Here is a 20,160-nt window from a genome sequence, read left to right on the forward strand (position 1 = left end):
AAAACCCCCCCCCCCCGCTCTGTCTGTACACATTCTGAGCCTTTCCTGCCAAGAATCCGGAATGTGAGACGGCAGCCAGAGCGCTTTCCAAAACGCTGAGCCCCCCCCCTCTCCCCACCACCCTGGCCCCGCGCCTCTTTTTGGGTCCGAAACCACCCCCAGTTCACAGCCAGGAGCGAACCAGATGGGAGTTTTAGCAGTGGCAGTTAGCGCACACACACCCTCCCAATTACACCCGTTGATACACGTGGCAGCATTCACAGACCAGATCTGGTTCCCTAGAGGGGTTCATTGGAGTGGGAGAAGGGCTGACACTTTAGGGAGAACAGGGATGCCAGCCTCCAGGCGGGGCCTGGGGATCCCCTGGAGTCACAGCTCATCTCCAGAATACAGAGGTCAGTTCCCCGGAGAAAAATGGCTGCTTTGGAGGGTGGACTCTGCGGCATTGTCCCCCACCAATGTCTCTGTCCTCTCCAGGCTCCATCCCTGAAACTTGAGGAGTCTCCAGCCTGGAGCTGGCAACCCTACCCTCAGCCCCACCCTCACTCCGCCAGCTGCCGGGGGAACCCAGTGACCTTAGACCACTGTTAGCACAAATGCACCAGCTTTGCAGCAGAGGAAAATACATATCTGATCCTGTATCGCCTTGGATCCTGTAGGGCAGCTTAGGGTGTATTTCCAGGATCGGGAATCTCTAAAGCGCAATTCCCAGCACCCAAACTACAGTTCCCAGAATTCCTTGGGGGAACGCCGTAAGGGTTGGTAGTGCCGATATGGGAGCAAGTGCCTAACCAAGTCAGGTACTAGCGTCCAGGGACCACAGTTTTTCAAGTTTGCCCCTCAGCTACCCAACTGCCATCTGTCCAGAGGGGGAAAGTGTCTCCTCTTTTAAATAAAGGGTTAAAGAGAAGTGATTTACAAAGTGATTTTTTTAAAAAAGTCTCCATGCTATGAAAAGCCTCAGCTGCCCATTTCTAGACTTTAAACGTCTATCGAAGGGCCCAGGCATTTTACTCCAGGCCTGTTGGCAACACTAATCCCACCATTTGGGGGTAGTATAAAAGGTTCTCTCTTCTCCATGTATCTTCACAACAACCCTGTGAGGTAGGCGAGGCTATGAGACATTGACTGAGCGGCCCAAAATCAAGCAGCAAGCTTCATGGCAGAGTGGAGATTGGAACTCGGGCCTTCCAGACCCTAGTCCAAAGCTCTAACCACTACATAACACACCCCAGGGCAGCGCATACTATTCACTCCTCCCTCTGTCCCTTTTTTGCTTCAAAACTTTTATTTTGCTTCAATTTTGGGGTCTGGTATCCTAATTCACGGCCAGATCACCACGGGCGTTGTATTATGTAAAAGGTAAAAAAACCACACACAAAAAACCACAATCACATTTGAGTGAAGACATGTTATATATTTAAAACACATCGTACAGAACCAGATGTACCCAACAGAAGGAAACTGCATATATACAATAATACAGTTGCTACAAATTTTTCCAGGTGGAGATCCCCATGCCTTTATGATTTATTTGCAACATTCATACACCGCCGGTCGACCCTCATCAGAGCCGCCAAGGGAGTGCACAGATTTTTAAGAATACAGAATAATTCAATGCACAATGGGCTCGAGTTCAGCGAAGGAAAACTTCTCCTACAACTTCTGTCCGTGGTTGAAGAGCACACACTACGCTTGTCGGACAATGGTTCAAACATGATCAGGAGCCTTTCCAAGCAATGGCTCTCTGACAACCCTGTGAACACTGTTCTGTCTTACAGCTGTGCTAGTCTGTCTGCAGCAGGAGAAAAGGGCAAGAGTCCAGGAGCACCTTCAAGACTAAGGAAATTTGTGGCAAGGGAGGAGCTTTCCTGACTCACAAAAGCTCATCCCCTGCAACAAATTTTGTTAGTCTTGAAGGTGCTCCTGGACTCTTGCTATTTTCTCCTGCTCTTTTACTGTGGAGTAGGAGCCCAGGCTGGGTTGGGCCCAGTTGCTGACCTCCACCTAGTGTCATTTATTGCCAAATTTGAACTCTTCCAGACTCGTTTAAAATGGCACCACCTAGCCAGCCAAGGGAACTTAGAAACTGTTAGCTCTGCAAAAAGGCGGCAGAGATCTTCCGGGATTCTCAGCAATCTCAGGGAAGTACTTTTCCCAAAGGCCATTGGAGGAGGACAGAACTAGCTACCTGTTTGTAATGGAAGAAACGTTCCAGGTCTCTGCTTTCAAACACTGGCTGCCTCCAGCGTGAAAGGCTAAACTCAGGGTCCGCTTCACAAATCCACAAACCACCACCGAAGGAATTAGCCATTTACTGTATTTTAAGCCTGCTTTGTTTGTTTACTTCATTTACCGGCCTCTCCCTAAACAACATGATAAAAAGTAGAGACATCACCCTGCCAACAAAAGTCCGCATGGTCAAAGCAGAGGCTGAGAGGCTGCCACCGGCCCAAGCTCACCACAGCATCCACAGCAGAGCAGTATTTGAACCGGGTTCTCCCACATCCTTGTCTGAAACCCTTACCGCTCGCTTTCCAGGATAGATATATGATCCCAAATAGCTTTCAGATGTTTTTTTTAAAAAATACACATCAAAATAGGATTTTAAAAGGTGCTTTGGGAAAAAGCAGTTCTCAGCAAGGTTTTGCTCCAGGCTCGATGGCTGGCTGGCTCACCCCGCCCCCCCCCCGCACCGGATTTCGCTATCTCACAGTTGCCTCCAAGAAAGCGTCGGCAATGCGGTTTTCTTTCCTTGTTTGAGAAAACGTCACTACCAAATCATTTCTATTGATTGAAGGCTTTCGTAAAACCCTAGAGAAAAAATGCTACGGTATTCTTTAAGGCACTCCACAACGAAGGAAAGAGGAATAAACCTTTATCCTCACAACAAACCTGCGAGGTAGGCGAGGCTGAGAGGCTGCCACCGGCCCAAGCTCACCCGGCGAGCATCCACAGCAGAGCAGTATTTGAACCTGGTTCTCCCACATCCTTGTCTGAAACCCTTACCGCTATGCCACACTGGCTTTCCAGGATAGATATATGATCCCAAACAGCTTTCAGACTTTTTAAAAAAAATACACATCAAAATAGGATTTTAAAAGGTGCTTTGGGAAAAAGCAGTTCTCAGCAAGGTTTTGCTCCAGGCTCGATGGCTGGCTGGCTCACCCCGCCCCCCCCCCGCACCGGATTTCGCTATCTCACAGTTGCCTCCAAGAAAGCGTCGGCAATGCGGTTTTCTTTCCTTGTTTGAGAAAACGTCACTACCAAATCATTTCTATTGATTGAAGGCTTTCGTAAAACCCTAGAGAAAAAATGCTACGGTATTCTTTAAGGCACTCCACAACGAAGGAAAGAGGAATAAACCTGATGGAGCCATTATTTAAGGTTGACGTGGATTTTAAAATCTAAGAAGAGGCTGAACTTATGGAAAGGAGGGAGAACCAATGGTCAGGAATCTCAGGATGAGAGCGGAAACTAGATTTTTCCAACATTTCCAACACGGCCAGTGATTTAGAGAATAACTCTGAATGCGGAATGTGGAACTCAGTTCTTTGGATGTGGGCAGGCAGCAGAGAAGAAAAGTGTTGAGGCCTGGAAGAGAGTAAATTCCACGGCATGCAAGCAGATCCACAGCACACCAGGCATCCAGTGCCATTACGTAAAGGTCAATGTTTCCCTTGCTCTTAAAAGCCAGTCGAATCCGACTCTAGGAATGCGGTGCTCATCTCCGTTTCCAAGCCAAAGAGCCAGCGCTGTCCGAAGACTTCTCCGTGGCCATGTGGCTGGCATGACTAGACGCCGAGGCGCACTGAACACTGTTACCTTCCCACTGAAGAGGTACTTATTTATCTACTTACAATTTCTTACTTTCGAACTGCTAGGTTGGCAGGAGCTGGGGCCAGAGATGGGAGCTCATTCCATCACGCAGCACTCGGGTCTTGAACTGCCGACCTTCCAGTCTGCAGTTCAGCGACTTAACCACTTGAGCCACTGCTATGATTAAATTATCCAAGGAGCTCAGTGCGGCATGCACAGATTTCCTGTCTTTTCCTCCTAACAACCCTGCGAGGTAGGCTAAGCGGACAGAGACTGGTCTGAAGGCACCCAGCAAGGTTCATGGCCAGAGGTAGACTGACTTTTTAGCTGCCTTCTTCTGAATCAGACCCTCGGTCCATCAAAGTCAGTATTTTCTGCTCAGACTGGCAGCAGCTCTCTGAGGCCTCAGGCAGAGGTTTTCACATCACCTACTGTCGGGGATCGAACCTGGGACCTTCTGCATGCCAAGCAGATGCTCTGCCACTGAGTCACAGCCCCTCCCATGGGCAGCCAGTAAGAAGACAGCCTTAAAAACAGGGACCATTCGGCCCACTTCGGGATTGTTTTAACTTCCCAATCTGCCCCCATTCACAGTGCGACAGGATTTGAACCTGGGTCCCTCTTGCCCTAGAGACTGGCACTCTACAATTAATACATTCATTATGCAAGAGGGCTTTTTGCATAGGAGATAAGAGCTTGCACTGTATAGTTCAGAAAGAAGCTTGGGTAGAGAGTTCAGAATTGTAGGGACTATACCACTGTATATAGCTAGTACTAGCTCTGTTGCTATAAGGTACCTGCTGTGTTGTCTACTGGATGTCCCACTCTGTTGACTGTACTGATTCATTCTGTGTATTCTTGAGGGCCAGTGAGGAAGGTAGACGATAAAAAAGAGAAATGAAAGAAATGATCAGCCACAGGGATTTTTTTGGGTGGTGGTGGTGGTGGAGGAGAATATTCGTCTCCAATTTAGTCTGGATAACATCCTGACCGGAATGCTCTAAACACTCGGTTAATTCCTTCTGGATCAAGGCGCAAATGCTTTCCCACTCACACGTGGAGAATGCTCCGTGCCCACGAAGAGAATCTATGTTCTGTGGAGGGCAAGCCCCAAAGCCAGCCATATTCTGTCTCAGTTGCTAGTGGATCAAGATGGGGGTGGGGGGAGATCAAAGAGGATCCGGCGCATCCAAAGACCCCAACACACCCGTATCCCATCCAATGCTCCCTCTAAGCTACGGAGTCTTGTGAGCAAAAATTCGACTTTGTGAGCTACCGGCATTAAAGTTGTGAGCGGGCGGTTTGGCTGCTGTGTAAATTAGTTTGCTCCGGAGCCATCCTTCCTGAGCGAAGGTGAGCCGAAGGTGAGCTGTGTGAGCCGGGGGCGAAAAAACTGTGAGCTAGCTCACACCAGCTCAGCTTAGAGGAAACACTGGTTCCTGACACTGCCGAACTAGTCACATGGTAGGAATCTTCACTGTGGCTGGAAAGACAGAAAAAGAAAAAAAGAAATCATGCGCCGGGCAACATTCTCCCCTCATTTTCATTGGACGCTCATCAATTTCCTCTCAAGAACCTGCTGTCTGGAAGCCGTGGCTGGAAATGCTGTCTGAAAGCGGGTGGCGGAATTTTATTTCGAGGCCGAACAAAACCAAACCACCTTTCACTCAATCCGGAAACGCTGTCTTCCTTTCGTTTGCTCCCACTGGAGGCGGACTGGACGTTAGCGTTGCAGTAAGCCAAGGCCTGCGTGGCCCTGATTCACCTCTTCCGCTCTTGTTTCTACTCAGAGCACAGAACCTCATGAATTGGGCTGGTGTGGGTGCAAGTCCACAACTTGCGTGCCCCCAGGGGGTATTTCACGCTGGGAAAGCAAGTGCCCACTTCTTTAGGGGCAGACAGGCAAAAGACCACACACACATACACACACACACACAAACACACACACACACCCCTTGCCAGATGGCCAGGAAACTACCAGTCGGCATCTGGGCCTTTAGAACAGCAGGAGGCTCTTCAAATACCAGCAGGTGAGGTTCCCCACAGCACGCACAGAAGGGTTTAGCGGTGCCTGTGGAGCACACACCTGTAATAAAAGGTAGGAGTTTGATTTAAAAAAAAAAAGATTGGCAATACAAACTCCACCCTACCCCCACGAAGAGATTTCTTTTTTCTTTTTCTTTTTTTGGCAAGTTTGCAAAAGTTCGCAAAAGAAAGCTATTCGGGGGCAGGGGGGGGAGGCGCACACAAGAATTCTGGGGATGCACAAAAGGCACCATTGCAGTAATAAAAGGGCATCTTAGCCTCAGAGCAAATTGTAAAAAAAAAGGGGGTGGGGGGAATTACAGGCCGATCCAGAAAGAACTCCCATCCAGGGGAGCACCCAAAAGAAGATCTTGGGTCGCCAGCAGAACTCCCCCCCCCCCCCCCCCCCCCCCCCACCACAGCGAGAAACCACGCTGTAATGATTGTGCTCCGGATTGCTGGGAACCAGGCCAATGCTGGGCTTTCGCCGGGCGGCTTCCTTCTCGTCACAGGGCGGCGGCAGCGGCGGCAAGCGCTGCTTGAAGAAGTCGGACACGTAGAGGACCTGGAGTGGGAGAGAGGGCAAGAGAAGGACGGCTGGAGGCAGCCTGCCTTGGAATGGGGAGTGGGGCTCAAAGGTCCCCCCCTTCTTCTCACCTGTGGATCTCCTGCCACCTTAAATGGGCACTGCGGGCCCCGTGGGCCCCACATCTGCTTACAGTGGGGTCTCATTCATCTGCGGTGCCCCACCTGCTCCCCTTTGGCACAAGCCAAAGTCATTTGCATTTGCCCCCTTCATCTGGACAGTTCTGGAAAGAGCTCTCAGCCCCACCTACCTCCCAGGGTCTCTGTTGTGGGGAGGGGAAGGAGATTGTAAGCCGCTCTGAGACTCCGAGTGAAGGGTGGGGTATAAATCCAATCTCTTCTTCTTCATCATCATCATCTGCTCTGGTCCTGGTCGGCAAGTCTGGCCTGCTCCACATCTTTGATGCCATCAATTCTGTCTAAGAACTGCCATTTCCTGTGGAGTCTCTGCTGTGCAGACTGGTTTGTGTCAGTATGTCGTGTCGTGTGTGTATTTTGTTTTTGCTATGCTAGGAAGCTGCTTCAGTCATGCAAAAACATGCAAAAAATAATAATTCCGGTGGGTCGCCATGTTGGTCTGAAGCAACAGAACAAAGTGTGAGTCCCGTTGGCATCTTTCAGGCCAACGAAGTTTTAATTCTGGGTAGAAGCTTTCGTATACATGCACACAAAAGGTGCCACTGGACTCATGCAAAAGGTGCCACTGGACTCATGCAAAACCATTTTTTATAAGTACTTAAATGCCCCCTTTCTCCCAGTTTTTTGGACTTGAAACGACTTAAACATTTAAGACCTGTTTAGTGTATTTTTATCCTGCCCTTTGTCTAAGGAGCTCGGAGTAGTGTTCTTCCTCCTCTGTCTTTAATCCTCACAACAACTCTATGAGGTAGGTTCGGAGGAGACGCCCTTCACTACCCAAAGGTGTCTCAGAGGGCTTACAATCTCCTTTCCCTCCCCCTCCCCACAACAGACACCCTGTGAGGCAGGTGGGGCTGAGAGAGCTCTGACAGAAACTGCTCTTTTAGAAGGAGAAGGAGGAGGAGGAGATTGGATTTATACCCTGCCCTTCACTACCCAAAGGTGTCTCAGAGGGCTTACAATCTCCTTTCCCTCCCCTCCCCACAACAGACACCCTGTGAGGCAGGTGGGGCTGAGAGAGCTCTGACAGAAACTGCTCTTTTAGAAGGAGGAGGAGGAGGAGGAGATTGGATTTATACCCCGCCCTTCACTACCCAAAGGTGTCTCAAGAGGGCTTACAATCTCCTTTCCCTTCCCCTCCCCACAACAGACACCCTGTGAGGCAGGTGGGGCTGAGAGAGCTCTGACTGGCAAAAGGTCACCTAGCTGGCTGCATGTGGAGGAGGAGTGGGGAATCAAACCCAGTTCTCCAGATTAGAGTCTGCCGCTCTTAACCACTGCACCAAACTGGCTCTCACCTACGACTGGCCCAAGATCACCCAGCGAGCTTCCACGGCAGTGTGGGGATTTGATCTCAGTCTCCCAGCTCCGCGGATAACACTCTCACCGCCACACAACACCACCTCTCACTAACAACCTAAAAGCAGAATATACCAACCCGACTGTCCCGCTACTATTTCCAACGTAATAATACTCACAAACCAACAGACGATTTTGGGAGTGGGAGAAAGTAATACTCCCCTCCTCTATCCATAACATGCAGTAACACACCACACACAAAACTGGTTTATTCACTGCTCCATTTCCTCCTATAGTTAGGCTACACTTGTAGAACAGGAAGGCTCTGGACTGCTGCGGAGCCATGGGATATTCACAAACATCCCAACTCCCAGATGGGTTTGTGTGTGTGTTAAGTGACATCAACTTGCTTCTGACCCACGGGGAATCTGTACATGAATGTCCTCCCCAAACCTCCTCCCATTAACAGTCCTTGCTCAGCTCTTGCAAACTGAAGGCCTCTGTGGCTTCCCTAATGGGAGTCCGTCCGTCTCCTGTTGGGTCTTCCTCTTTTCCTGCGGCCTCCAACTTTTCCTAGCGTTATCGTCTTTCCCAGTGACTCCTGTCTTCTCAGAACGTGACCAAAGTATGACGGCCTCTTTTTGTAGCAGGAACTCCTTTGCATATTAGGCGACACACCCCTAATGTAGCCAATCCTCCCAGAGCTTACAGAGCTCTTCTTACAGGGGCTACTGTAAGCTCTTGGAGGATTGGCTACGTTAGGGGTGTGTCACCTAATATGCAAAGGAGTTCCTGCTACAAAAAGAGCCCTGAGGCCTCAGTTTAGTCATTTTAGCTTAAAGAGAAAGCTCAGGCTTGATTTGATCTAGAATCCACTGATTTGTCTTTTTGGTGGTCCCTGGTGTCCGTAAAACCCTCCTTGACCACGAGGAAGAACCAGACAGAGGTATCTCTGCTATTTTTTAGGACGATCAAGTAATGAATAAATATACACTGCCAGAAACGTTTGCAAATGAATGTGTTCTGTTTATAATTAACCTTCTATCAAGTGCACTGTGTACTCTTATAACATCCTAATCAGTTATATATATTCAGTACATTCAATATAACAATAACACACAGTTCATACAATACAACAACGACCAGTCAGTTTTGCATCAACATTTTAAAAGTCAAACCCCCAACAGGAGTTTCCAGAATTACATGCCCGCTTGTATGAACTGTATGTTATTGTTATATTGAATGTTAATTATAAACAGACCACATTAATTTACAAAAGTTTCTTGCAGTGTATATTTATTCGTTACTTGATTTTTTAGGATGAGCCAGGCCTTCTGGGAAGAGGAGGAGGAGGAGGAGGGGGAGAGATTGGATTTATACCCCGCCCTTCACTCGGAGTCCCAGAGTGGCTCACAATCTCCTTTCCCTTCCCCTCCCCACAACAGACACCCTGTGAGGCAGGTGGGGCTGTGGGAGTTCTGATTGAGAACTGCCCTTCCAAGGACAACTCTGAGAGAACTATGGCTTGCCCAAAGTCATCCAGCAGCTGCGAGTGGAGGAGTGGGGAATCAAACCCGGTTCTCCCAGATTAGAGTCCGCACACTTAACCACTACACCAAAGACGGATTCTGGAGAGGCAGAGAGACACAGTAGCTAAAGGAAATGGAGCAGAGAGAGAAATGGTGTTTCCCCAGTGCTACCCCGGGAGCATCTGACCAGAAAAGGATTCCAAACAAACCTTCCCAAGACCAACAGGGCGAAAAAGATCACTGGGCCACGAGACTCCACTCTACCACTTTTGCTTCCTCCCTCTGGCCCACGTTGGCCCTCTTGTTTGGCCCACACGTACCACGAGAACGGCAATGAGCGCCCCCTGGAGGAGGCCCACCAGTACGTCACTCCAGTGGTGTTTGTAGTCCGAGACTCGGGTGTAGCCCACGTAGATGGCGAAGGAGAGGAGGAAGAACTGGACCGTCGGGCGCACCAGCCGGGCCCATCGCCACACAAGACGGGCCTGTACGTACAGCTGGAACCAGGGACAGAAGATGGGTCAGTTGCCAGCCAGGGTCCCAGGGCTCTTTTTGTAGCAGGAACTCCTTTGCATATTAGGCGACACACCCCTAATGGAGCTAATCCTCCGAGAGCTTACAGAGCTCTTCTTACAGGGGCTACTGTAAGCTCTTGGAGGATTGGCTACATTAGAGGGTGTGTCGTCTAATATGCAAAGGAGTTCCTGCTACAAAAAGAGCCCCGGTTAGGACTCTTGCATCCCCTTGGGTGACAGGTCCCCAGAGCAATGGGACTCCGAGGGGGAGGGACATGTCTGGCCATTTCAGCCAATGGACCACTTACCGCCAGGAACATCATGCAGTACATCCCGAATGAGGAATGTCCCGAATAGAACGATAACCTAGAAGAGGCAGAGAGAGAGAGAAAACAGTTGCCGTCGGTTCTTTAACGCTCTCGCCAACGGTCTGGAGTCACACGGGGTGAGGCTACTTTATTTATTCCTTCCCTTATTTATATCCTGCTTCTCTCCCAAATGGGGACCCAAAGTGACTCAACGTCACTCTCTTGTCCTCCAATTTATCTGCACAACAACCTGGCGAGGTAGGCGTGGCTGAGAGGGTGCGACTGGCCCAAGGTCCCCCAGCTGGCTTCCACAGCAGAGGGAGGTTCTGAACCCGGGTCTCCTCCCAGATCCGAGCCCGGCCCTTTAACATTTCTACTGCCGGCACAAAGAAGCTCTCGCTCTGCAAGCTACCAGGAGGAGGCAAGCAAGGGGGGAGGGTCCCAGTCTCCCGGACGCAGCGGGAGGCAGCTTCTTATGTCCGTATAATATGGGCTTTTTTTGTAGCAGGTACTCATTTGCATATTAAGTGACACACCCCTAATGTAGCCAATCCTCCAAGGGCTTACAGTAGCTCCTGTAAGAAGAGCTCTGTAAGCTCTTGGAGGATTGGCTACATTAGAGGGTGTGTCGTCTAATAAGGCGGCTTATGTCCGTAGGATTGATAAGCAGCAAGTGCTGCGTTGTCCATCCCTGGCTGGCCTTGATGCATACCAACCAGGTGTCTCTGGAACGCTCAAGGGGTTTTAGCAATACCCAAAGGAAGTTGTTCATGGATACTAGAACTCACCTTGGCAGTTCGACCTCCCTGGCAGTTAGCTGTTTCGTAGCTCTGTGACATCACTGCAGCTAAGCCAATGGCAGCTCCCACCCTACCATGACATCACAGCCGTTCCTTCCTCCCTGAGAGGCAACCCCTGCCCCAAAGCATTCCTTCCATACTGACCTGGACTCTGTGACGTTCTTGATGCTTCCCTGGCACACGGCTTCCAGTTGCACAAACTCCGAACAGTTTATTTTCGACCAAACGGGATTGCAGACCGCCAGGAAGTTTGGCCGCAGGCGCCCAATCGTATACTTGGCCAGGTCCGTCAGCGATTGGCTAACAGCCGCGCCAAAAAGGAAAGTCCCCAACACTTTGTAGAGGGCCGCCACATAATTGTTGAACTCAGACCTCGAGTACAGGCGCTTCTTGTAAACAAGGAATGCCTCACCCACGGAGACCTAAAAATAAAATAAAATAATTTTATTTCTTTATTCTTCGCATTTCTACCCCACCCTTCCGGCCGAAGTCGGCTCAGGGCAGCTTACTTAAAAACAGATAAGTTACATTAAAACATAAATTACAATTAAAGCAATTCTAAAACCATAATGAAGTGCTAGTAGTCTTTGTTGTTCGTATGACGGTACCAGCCATTATTCAGAGTTCTCAGCTCGCAGTCAGCTCACAGTGTTCATTTTGGTCGTCCTTGCAGCGCTTGCTGTTCTTTGGTGTAGTGGTTAAGCGCGCGGACTCTAATCTGGGAGAACCGGGTTTGATTCCCCACTCCTCCACTCACACCTGCTGGATGACCTTGGGCAAGCCGTAGTTCTGGCACAGCTGTCCTTGAAAAAGAGCAGTTTCTGTCCGAGCTCTCTCAGCCCCCCACCTACCCTCACGGGGTGTCTGTTGTGGGGAGGGGAAGGGAAAGGAGTTTGTAAGACGCTCTGAGACTCCTTCGGGTAGTGAAGGGCAGGGGATATATCCAACTTCTTCTTCTTTAGGCTGTTGGTGGCAATTTCCAGAATCTGGGGCCCCCTGGATTAGCGCCAGTTGGGTCACTCTTTGGGGGAAAGGGGGAAGGGGATCAATAGGGCATGGCGTGTTCCTACCCAGGAATTCAGATCACAGGGAGAGGCCCCTCCTGACTGCCCCATCAATCAAAGCAGCTCGTTTGGTGGGTTTGTGAAACAGGGCCTTTTCAGTGGCTGCCCCGCAATTATGGCACAAACCTCTCGAGAAAGGCCCGCCTGGCTCCCTCACTGGCGATTTGTAGGAGGCAACTGGAGACGGTTTTATTTCAGAGAGAATTTGATTAAAGCAGTCTTAAACTGTGATTCTAAATTGTGGTTGTCTGTATTTTCGTGTACTCTGTTTTGTGCATTTCATTTATATTGTAAGGCAAACCTGAGCTCCAGAAGGACGAAAGTCGGTTGAGAAATGTTTTAAATAAACTTCCTTCCGCAAAAAGCACTCCTCAACGACTACTATACGGTAAGTTGCCTTGAGACCCGTAAAGGAGAAAGCGGGCTAATAAATGTTTTAAATATCCTGTGCGCTAACCAGTTTATAGTGCGCACTGCCATTTGCAGCTGGTCCACCACCCCCTTGTGCCGCTTTCCCCGGCAGGCAGAGATTGACAGCTGTCCCAAATCAAACTAGAAAGCAAAGAGCACCAGTGGGTTACTCTAGTTATTAGCAATGTTCCCTCTAAGCTGTGGAGTCTTGTGAGCAAAAATTCAACTTTGTGAGCTACTGGCACTAAAGTTGTGAGCGAGCGACTTGGCTGCCGCATAACTTAGTTGGCTCTGGAGTCATCCTTCCTGAGCTAAGACAACAAATGTGTGAGCTGGAGGCTAAAAAAACTGTGAGCTAGCTCACACTAACTCAGCTTAGAGGGAACCCTGGTTATTAGTAGTTCCAGCTCTCAGCTTTGTGCCACACATTGCCTCCAAAGACTGCTCTCCAGTTCAACACCACCTCTCACGGCTGGCAGCTGTTGGTAGGCGTGGACACCGGCAACCTCCTCCTACGGAACTCCATGCCTCGTTTTTCTAAAAAAAAAATACACCACTGCAAGGTGGAAAGCTTTCTGGTATGCCACCAGCTCAAATTAATTCCTCACTGGGGACACACAATTGAAAGCAAAGACTTTTGGAGCTTCCAGTGGGGAACACGGCGGCCTCGCTATTTGTTACGGAGAGACACTGCGATGAGGGGAACATCCAGCTGGGATATCTCTCTGGATTAAACGGGAGATCAAGAAACCAACCAATTATTTTTCATTAGGTTAGCCCCCTTCGGTAAATCACAGAGGCGGTGGTCTCTGTAATCTGCCAGACTTGAGCAGCATGAAGATCCAGATAACATTCTTGCTCATACCCACGGTCAAATGGCTTAAGTCCTTCTTATTCTTCGGAGGAACTATCAACTACATGCTTGAGAAATTTATCGCTCTATGACCAAGTCATCAAGAATTTATTACTACTTACTCAGGGAGAGACGTTTCTTATCTCCTTGGACTTTTCTTTAAATACAAATTTACAGAGCCTCGTTTTTGTTAAGATAGCAGAAAACAGGCTCTGGAAGAGGCCTTGAGAAAGGTTATTATGGATAGGGGTTGCCAAATGTTGATACTGATAGTTGAATATATATTAACTTGACCAGTCAGTTTCTGTTTGATCTTCGGAAGAAAGTCTTGCTGTTTACTACAAAGTTAGCCTGTGATTGGTGAATCTACAAAAATACCGGATAACAGACTTTAGACATAATCTTTATGCTGGGAAAACCGCCTCTCCATTTTTGGATGGAGTAAGATTGACATCTACTGGCTGTAAGAAAGTACTACAAAAGGTTTGTTTTCAGTGTAAACATGGCTGGCCCCAGAAGACACATTAATACATTCAACTTACAAAAAACACCAGAAAAAACTGTTACTCCTGAATTTATACAGAACTTATTTGGCCAATTTGAAGAAAAACTGGATATAAAATTTGAAAAAAATGCAAGAAAAATGTTTAAATATGAAAATAGAGGTTAAAGAGGATATTTAAATGTTTGAGAATTCCATGAAGCAAATGTCTGGTGAAATTCAACAAATCAAAACTATTTTGGACTCTACAACAGAAGTTTTGACTACAGAACTGTAAAAGCATATGAACTCTCTGGTGTTGTTGGAACTGAGGGAGAAGGAATATTCCCAAAGATTCAGATCCTTTCTTGAGGGCTCTGGCAAGAATATCAGGGGGAAAGCTGTGGAAGTGTTGGCAGACTTCTTAGAGGTTGATAAAGACAAAATGGATCATGAAGATAAGGTTTACAGAGCAAATACAAAGTATGTCACTTTTTAAAAAGTACCAAGAGATATTTTGGTCCACTTTGTGAGAAAAATGACAAGGGATTGAATTTTACAACCGTCTAAAGACAGATTTGGGTTAAGTGGTGGCTCAAGTGGTTAAGACGTTGAACTGCAGGCTGTGGAAGGTTGGTAGTTCAGCAGTTCGAGACCCGAGTGTGCCGCATGACGGAGTGAGCTCCCGTCTCTCGTTCCGGCTCCTGCCAACCTAGCCGTTCGAAAGCAAGAAATTGCAAGTCGATAAATAGATACCACTTCAGTGGGATGGTAACAGCGTTCCACGCGCCTTGGTGTTTAGTCATGCCGGCCACATGACCACGGAAATGTCTTCGGACAGCGCTGGCTCTTTGGCTTTGAAACAGAGATGAGCACCGCAACCCTAGAGTCGGATTCGACTGCCTTTCGAGCAAGGGAACCTTTACCTTTACTTTAAAGACAGATTTAAGATGGACAATATTGACATTACTGTTTCAAAGGAAATTCCAAATAGAATATTGCGCAAGACAAGAGATTATGATTTCTTACAGAGAAACTAAAAACAAAAAGAAATAAGATTTTGTTGGGACAGGTTGGAAGGTGTAATTTTTAATTTCCAACAAAGAAGATAGAAACTGAATTCTGTACAAAAAGCAAGGGATTTTCTGGAGAGACATAAGGAAAACAAAACTGGCAGAGGAAACATCTCAAGATCCGTAGCTGCTTCAACCGAGAAACAGGATTTGGAATCAGAAGACACAGCTATGGACTCTTCTTCACCTGGATCTTAAATATGGATTACAAAGGTCTAACTTGAAATATAAATTGGGCTAATGCCCCCCAGAAAAGGGGGAAAAAGATTCCATTATTTGAAGAAACTAAAAAAAAAGTCTGTTTGCAAGGGACTCATATTAGAAAACAAGATATAAAGTATTTGACCATAAACCTTTGGGAGAAGAATTTATTTAGGCAAATAAATATTAAAAATATTAAAAAGACAAATGGTGTTGTTTTATATGTTAAGACTCACTTAAAACCGAAGTTGGTACTTGGAGATGCTTATGGTAGGTATGTTGGGGTACAAGTTACTTATAATTGGGAATTTATGCCCCCAAAGAAAATAGAAAGTTGTTTTATAAGCAGCTGATGGATACACTTTTGAGTTTTTCCTACAACAGTTGGTGCTTGATGGGTGTTTGGAGCAGAATAATCTCTCCACAGATAGATAAATTGTCAGAAAAGAACATCAAAAATACCCAGGGAAAACTTCCCAACTTTTTTTTTATTTAATGGAAAATTTAGGCTCAGTGGACATTTGGAGACAGTTAAACAGTATTTCAAAAGAATATACTTATTTTTTCAGAAAGATATAGATCGGGGTGTCTAACTCATTTGTTATGAGGGCCAGATCTGACAAAAACGAGACCTTATTGGGCCAGGCCACAAGTGTCATAAAATGTAATGCCAGGTAGCAAAGATATAAACTTTATAAAGGACACAGACAAACACAATTCAATATTTTTTTAACTTTAAATAAAACATGCTTAAAACACTAGCACTCTTGCAATATTTTGTCTATTTAACAGTTTCTGATAACTGACATCTCTGAATTATTGCGTCAAAATGTCTGTGCCGTAGCAATCTTGAGTATAATGTTCAGGTATGTATCTGCAAGCTGAAAAGCTACTTTTGATTTATTGACATTCATTACAGGAATCTCATGCTCAGTGTTCTGAGCCTAGGGCCCAGGGGAAAACAATGACATGGCTGGGCATTGCCACCTTTTGTACATAAATTGCTTCATGTGCTGGTCAAGAATACGAGAAGACTCTCAGCCTAATCCATCTCCCTGGTTTGTTATTCCTCCTCTAAAATAGTTCACATTGCTTTCCTACTGAGAAAGACTGGATCATGAGGGCATAGGGTTGCCAATTTTTTTTTGGCTGGGAGCGGGGGGCTCCCGGCTGGCGTCTTAGGCTTGCACGTCACCCGGAAGTGACGTCGCACGCTGGGGGCGGGGCCACGCCATTTGAGGGGAAAACTCTTTGTTTCCCCCTCAAATGGCGCTTTCTTACTGAGTAAGGCTGGATCGTGAGGGCATGAACACAGTGAAAAGGGGGAGGGAACCCTGTTGCACTTAGGAGAGCCCTGGCATAAAGAGCCACACAGTCACACAAAACACTGTAGCAAGGCACACAAAAGCTCATACCTTGAACAAAACTTTGTTGGTCTTAAATGTGCTTGGTATTTCTCCCGTGCATTTGAGGCAGCCCAGCAAAGCAAGCTCTTCCTTGTTCCCTCCCTCCCTTCAGGGAGGAGTCTGAGTCAATGGAAGGAAAGAAAGGCTTCCCTTTGTCTCCTGCAACCTGGCCAGGAAACAAACTCTGCCTGTTCCCTCCCTCCCCCTGGGAGGAAGAGGAGCCTCAGCCAGTTCTTTACCAGACTCTCTCAATCACACAGGAGAGGCTTGCCTATGTATCTCTCCTGTGCGATTGAGAGAGACTGGTCCTTGAGGGCCTGATCTGGGCCTCGGGCTGCAAGTTTGACACCCCTGACATAGATCGTTTTCAAGGACAGATATGGTTTGGTTCCCTAGCCACAAAGGTTTCTAAAGCTGAGATCTTACCAAAGAGTTTTTCGGACCATAACCCATTAAGTTCGGTATGCAAAAGAAAATCTAGTATGTTTCGATGGAGATTAAAAGAAGTCTTGTTGCAAAAAAAGAAACAACTGTGGAAGAATGTTTAAAAAAAACCTTGTCAGAATTCTTTAAGTTTATTCACAATAATGGTATTGATGTGAAAATGGTTTGGGATGCAAACAAAGCTTTTATGAGGGGACAATTTATTTATCAAATATAATGATGAATTGGGGGGGGAGTTAAGAGAAAGTCACAAAAGATTTTAGATGACATTTTAAAAAAGAGAATGAACTGAAAAAATCTCCAGGGAATATTGATATTTTCTGACAAATAATTTTTTTACAACAGAATAATAGAAAAATATATGATTGGCTGGTGTACTGGTCATGATATTAGAGTATATGGATGTGTGTAAATTTCAGATTCAGCAATAAGTGGTTGTATTCAGCTTTGCCGTGGAGAAAATTTTGTAAGTTCCTTAAGGATATGTTCCTCCGGCTCTTTTCCTTTTTGTTTTCTTTTTTATTTCTTTGCTGTAACATCTTTCTCAATTTTTATTCTTGCTTATGAAAATCTCAGTAAAAAGTTGAAATGCAAAGACAGCAAAGATTTTTGGACCCAGGCACGATGCAGGAGGCCCTGGATCATTTATTTATTTAATTTATTTATACTTTACCCTTCTCCCCAGTGGGGACTCCAAAGCAGCTAACAACCTTCTCCTTGCCTGCATTTTATCCCCACAACAGCCCTGTGAGGGAGGTTATGTTGAGAGTGTGTGACTGGCCCAAGGTCCACCAGCGAGCTTCCATTGGCATGAGTGGGGATTCGAACTTGGTTCTCCCAAATCCTAATCTGACACAGTAGCCACTACACCACGCCGACTCAGAATCATGAAAATCCAATTTAAGCTCTCCCGGGTCACAGTGAATTTCCTTACAATGACTGTGGTGCAGGTGATGGTCACGCCGGCCATCAGTCCGTGAGTTATGGTGTCCGCCCTGTAGGGGTACCGGATGGCGTTATCGTCGCAATAAAATCCACGCTTGTAGGGGGAGTTCACGAGGCTCAGAATGGCAGAGGGCAGGCATGCTGCAAGAAAGAACAAGAATTAGGAAGGTGCCCTTCTTCCTCCCACCCCCAGTGTCTCACACCCCCTACAGCTCAAACCCTGCCCAGATCACTTCGACGAACTTCCTCGAAAATACAGCATAAAGACCAACATTGCAAACAAAACTACTGACTAACTCCCCCCCAATAAAATTAAAGAGTTACTTTTTTTTGTTAAGGGGTCCCCAGCGTGGACAGAAACCTTTCCTGGCACCTGCCACGTGTTTCTTAAAAAGTGTGCAGGACTAGGTGACCTGTTCCCTGCAAGGCTTTTGACTGGCCATTGCAGAGTTGTTTGCCTTCACGGATTTTTTTTTTAAAAAAATGTTCCTTTGACAGCAGCTGTAACCGAAGCACGAGGATCTTCACTGTGTGATGGTGGCTGGCCCCGCCTCTTTCGGCAGCCATTTTGGGGCAGCCATTTTGTGGCTGCAACCACCATGTTGTGTCAGAACTCCAGGGGTGCCCGAAGGGCTCAATAATGTTGGGGAACCCCGTCCCACTGCTTTCTCTCTGGAACATGTAGCGGAAAGCTAACAGAACAAAGAATATATATTTGGAATGTCAAAACTTATGCCAGACAGCAAAGCGCTTCTGCAGGTAGATTTTATTTATACCCTTCCTTTCTCCCTCGACAGGGACCCAAAACAGCTTTAATTATTCTCCCCTCCTCCATTTTATCCCCACAATAAGCCAGTGAGGTAGGTTAAGCTGAGAGCATGTGACTGGCCGAAGGTCACCCAGTGACCTTTCACGGCAGAGTGGGGGATCTGAACCCAGGTCTCCCAGACCTAACACTAACCTTAAACCCTCACATATTAGAGGGGTCAGCTTCCACCTTCTGCGGCATAAGGGCAACCACAACACCACACCTTTGGGAGGGGGGCCTGTGGAACTTTCCCTAATTCCCTACTTCACCTATAAAAGTTTTGGCAACAAGTGAAAACCACAGATTGCTGCCCAGACATTTTATCTTCTCACTCCTTCTCTGAGAGTTACAATCCATTGTCAACAACTATTTTTTTTGCCACTGTTGGGTTTCTAATATTACTTTAATGGTGGAACTTTCTCCCATTTCAAGGGTAAAGACCAGCAAGAGGAGAACGCTGTCGATTGAGTGACTGCGTCCTAACCAGTGTCCCCTCTAAGCTGAGTTAGTGTGAGCTAGCTCACAGTTTTTAGCCTCCAGCTCACACATTTTTGTCTTCGCTCAAGAAGGACGGCTCCAGAGCAAACTAATGTATGCAGCAGCCAAATCGCTCGCTCACAACTTTAATGCCAGTAGCTCACAAAGTAGAATCTTTGCTCACAAGACTCCACAGTTTAGAGGGAGCATTGATCCTAACTAGCGGGAACTAGAAGCTGCCTTGGTAGCCGTTTTGCCAAGAGCTTCAAATTAATACTGATTATTAGCCCAAAGCCAGATGCGCCAGAAAAGCTTTCTTTGCATCTGGTCTAGGAAAGGGTTTTTTTTTACACTGCTCAGACTCCCTTCCCCTGTGAGATTTCTATCAGCAGAAACCAAGTCCTTGGGGTTAGGACTGGCGGGAAGCAGGATTTTGCCCTCAGCCCAAGAGGGCTTTTCTGCACAGGCACAATAAGAGTTTCTCTGTACAAAGCTCCTTCAATAAATCATTAGGGGCTGTGGTCTATACTACTGCCTACGGCCTGCTTGAACAACGATGGCACTATGGAATTTTGCATTCATTTAATGTGCCATGTTAATACATACGCTTTGCTTCAGTTCTGTTTTGAGACTTCTGGTTGGGTTCTGGTTTTGGAGCCAAAAACCCCATTGATGGGGTCTGAGCTGGCAGAGACTGAACAAGAGAGAGATCTTGGAGTTGTAGTAGATAACTCACTGAAAATGTCGAGACAGTGTGTGACTGCCATAAAAAAGGCCAATGCTATGCTGGGGATTATTAGGAAGGGCACTGAAAACAGATCAGCCAGTATCATAATGCCTTTATATAAATCAATGGTGCGACCTCATTTGGAATACTGTATGCAGTTCTGGTCACCACACCTTAAAAAGGATATTATAGCTTTGGAAAAAGTGCAGAAAAGGGCAACTCGAATGATAAAAGGGTTGGAACACTTTCCCT

General features: G+C 47.0%; 1 protein-coding gene across 1 annotated transcript; it reads right to left on the reverse strand.

The window, feature by feature from the left end:
• Positions 1-5,276: 5,276 nt before the first annotated feature.
• PLPP2 (phospholipid phosphatase 2) lies at positions 5,277-18,032 on the reverse strand. Its single transcript, XM_015423321.1, has 6 exons — positions 17,886-18,032; positions 11,163-11,440; positions 10,219-10,276; positions 9,716-9,892; positions 6,262-6,409; positions 5,277-5,302 (listed from the first exon to the last, which is right to left on the reverse strand). The coding sequence occupies exons 1-6, from the start codon at positions 17,919-17,921 to the stop codon at positions 5,277-5,279; spliced, it is 723 nt and encodes a 240-aa protein (XP_015278807.1). The 5' UTR covers positions 17,922-18,032.
• Between the last annotated feature and the right edge of the window lie 2,128 nt (positions 18,033-20,160).

Source organism: Gekko japonicus, unplaced genomic scaffold (genome assembly GCF_001447785.1).
Source record: "Gekko japonicus isolate JY-2015 unplaced genomic scaffold, Gekko_japonicus_V1.1 scaffold1449, whole genome shotgun sequence".
Classification (NCBI taxonomy): domain Eukaryota; kingdom Metazoa; phylum Chordata; class Lepidosauria; order Squamata; family Gekkonidae; genus Gekko; species Gekko japonicus.

What these genes read in the sequence shown, in the direction of transcription:
- PLPP2 (XM_015423321.1), bottom strand. Translation starts at nt 17,921, where the DNA reads ATGGCCGGCGTGACCATCACCTGCACCACAGTCATT. An exon ending in CGCTCATTGCCGTTCTCGTG is followed by an intron (nt 6,410 to 9,715) that starts GTACGTGTGGGC and finishes CTCCCACTCCAG; the next exon opens with GTCCTCTACGTGTCCGACTT. An exon ending in CAGCGTGGTTTCTCGCTGTG is followed by an intron (nt 5,303 to 6,261) that starts GTGGGGGGGGGG and finishes CTGTCTTTCCAG; the next exon opens with CCACAGTGAAGATTCCTACC.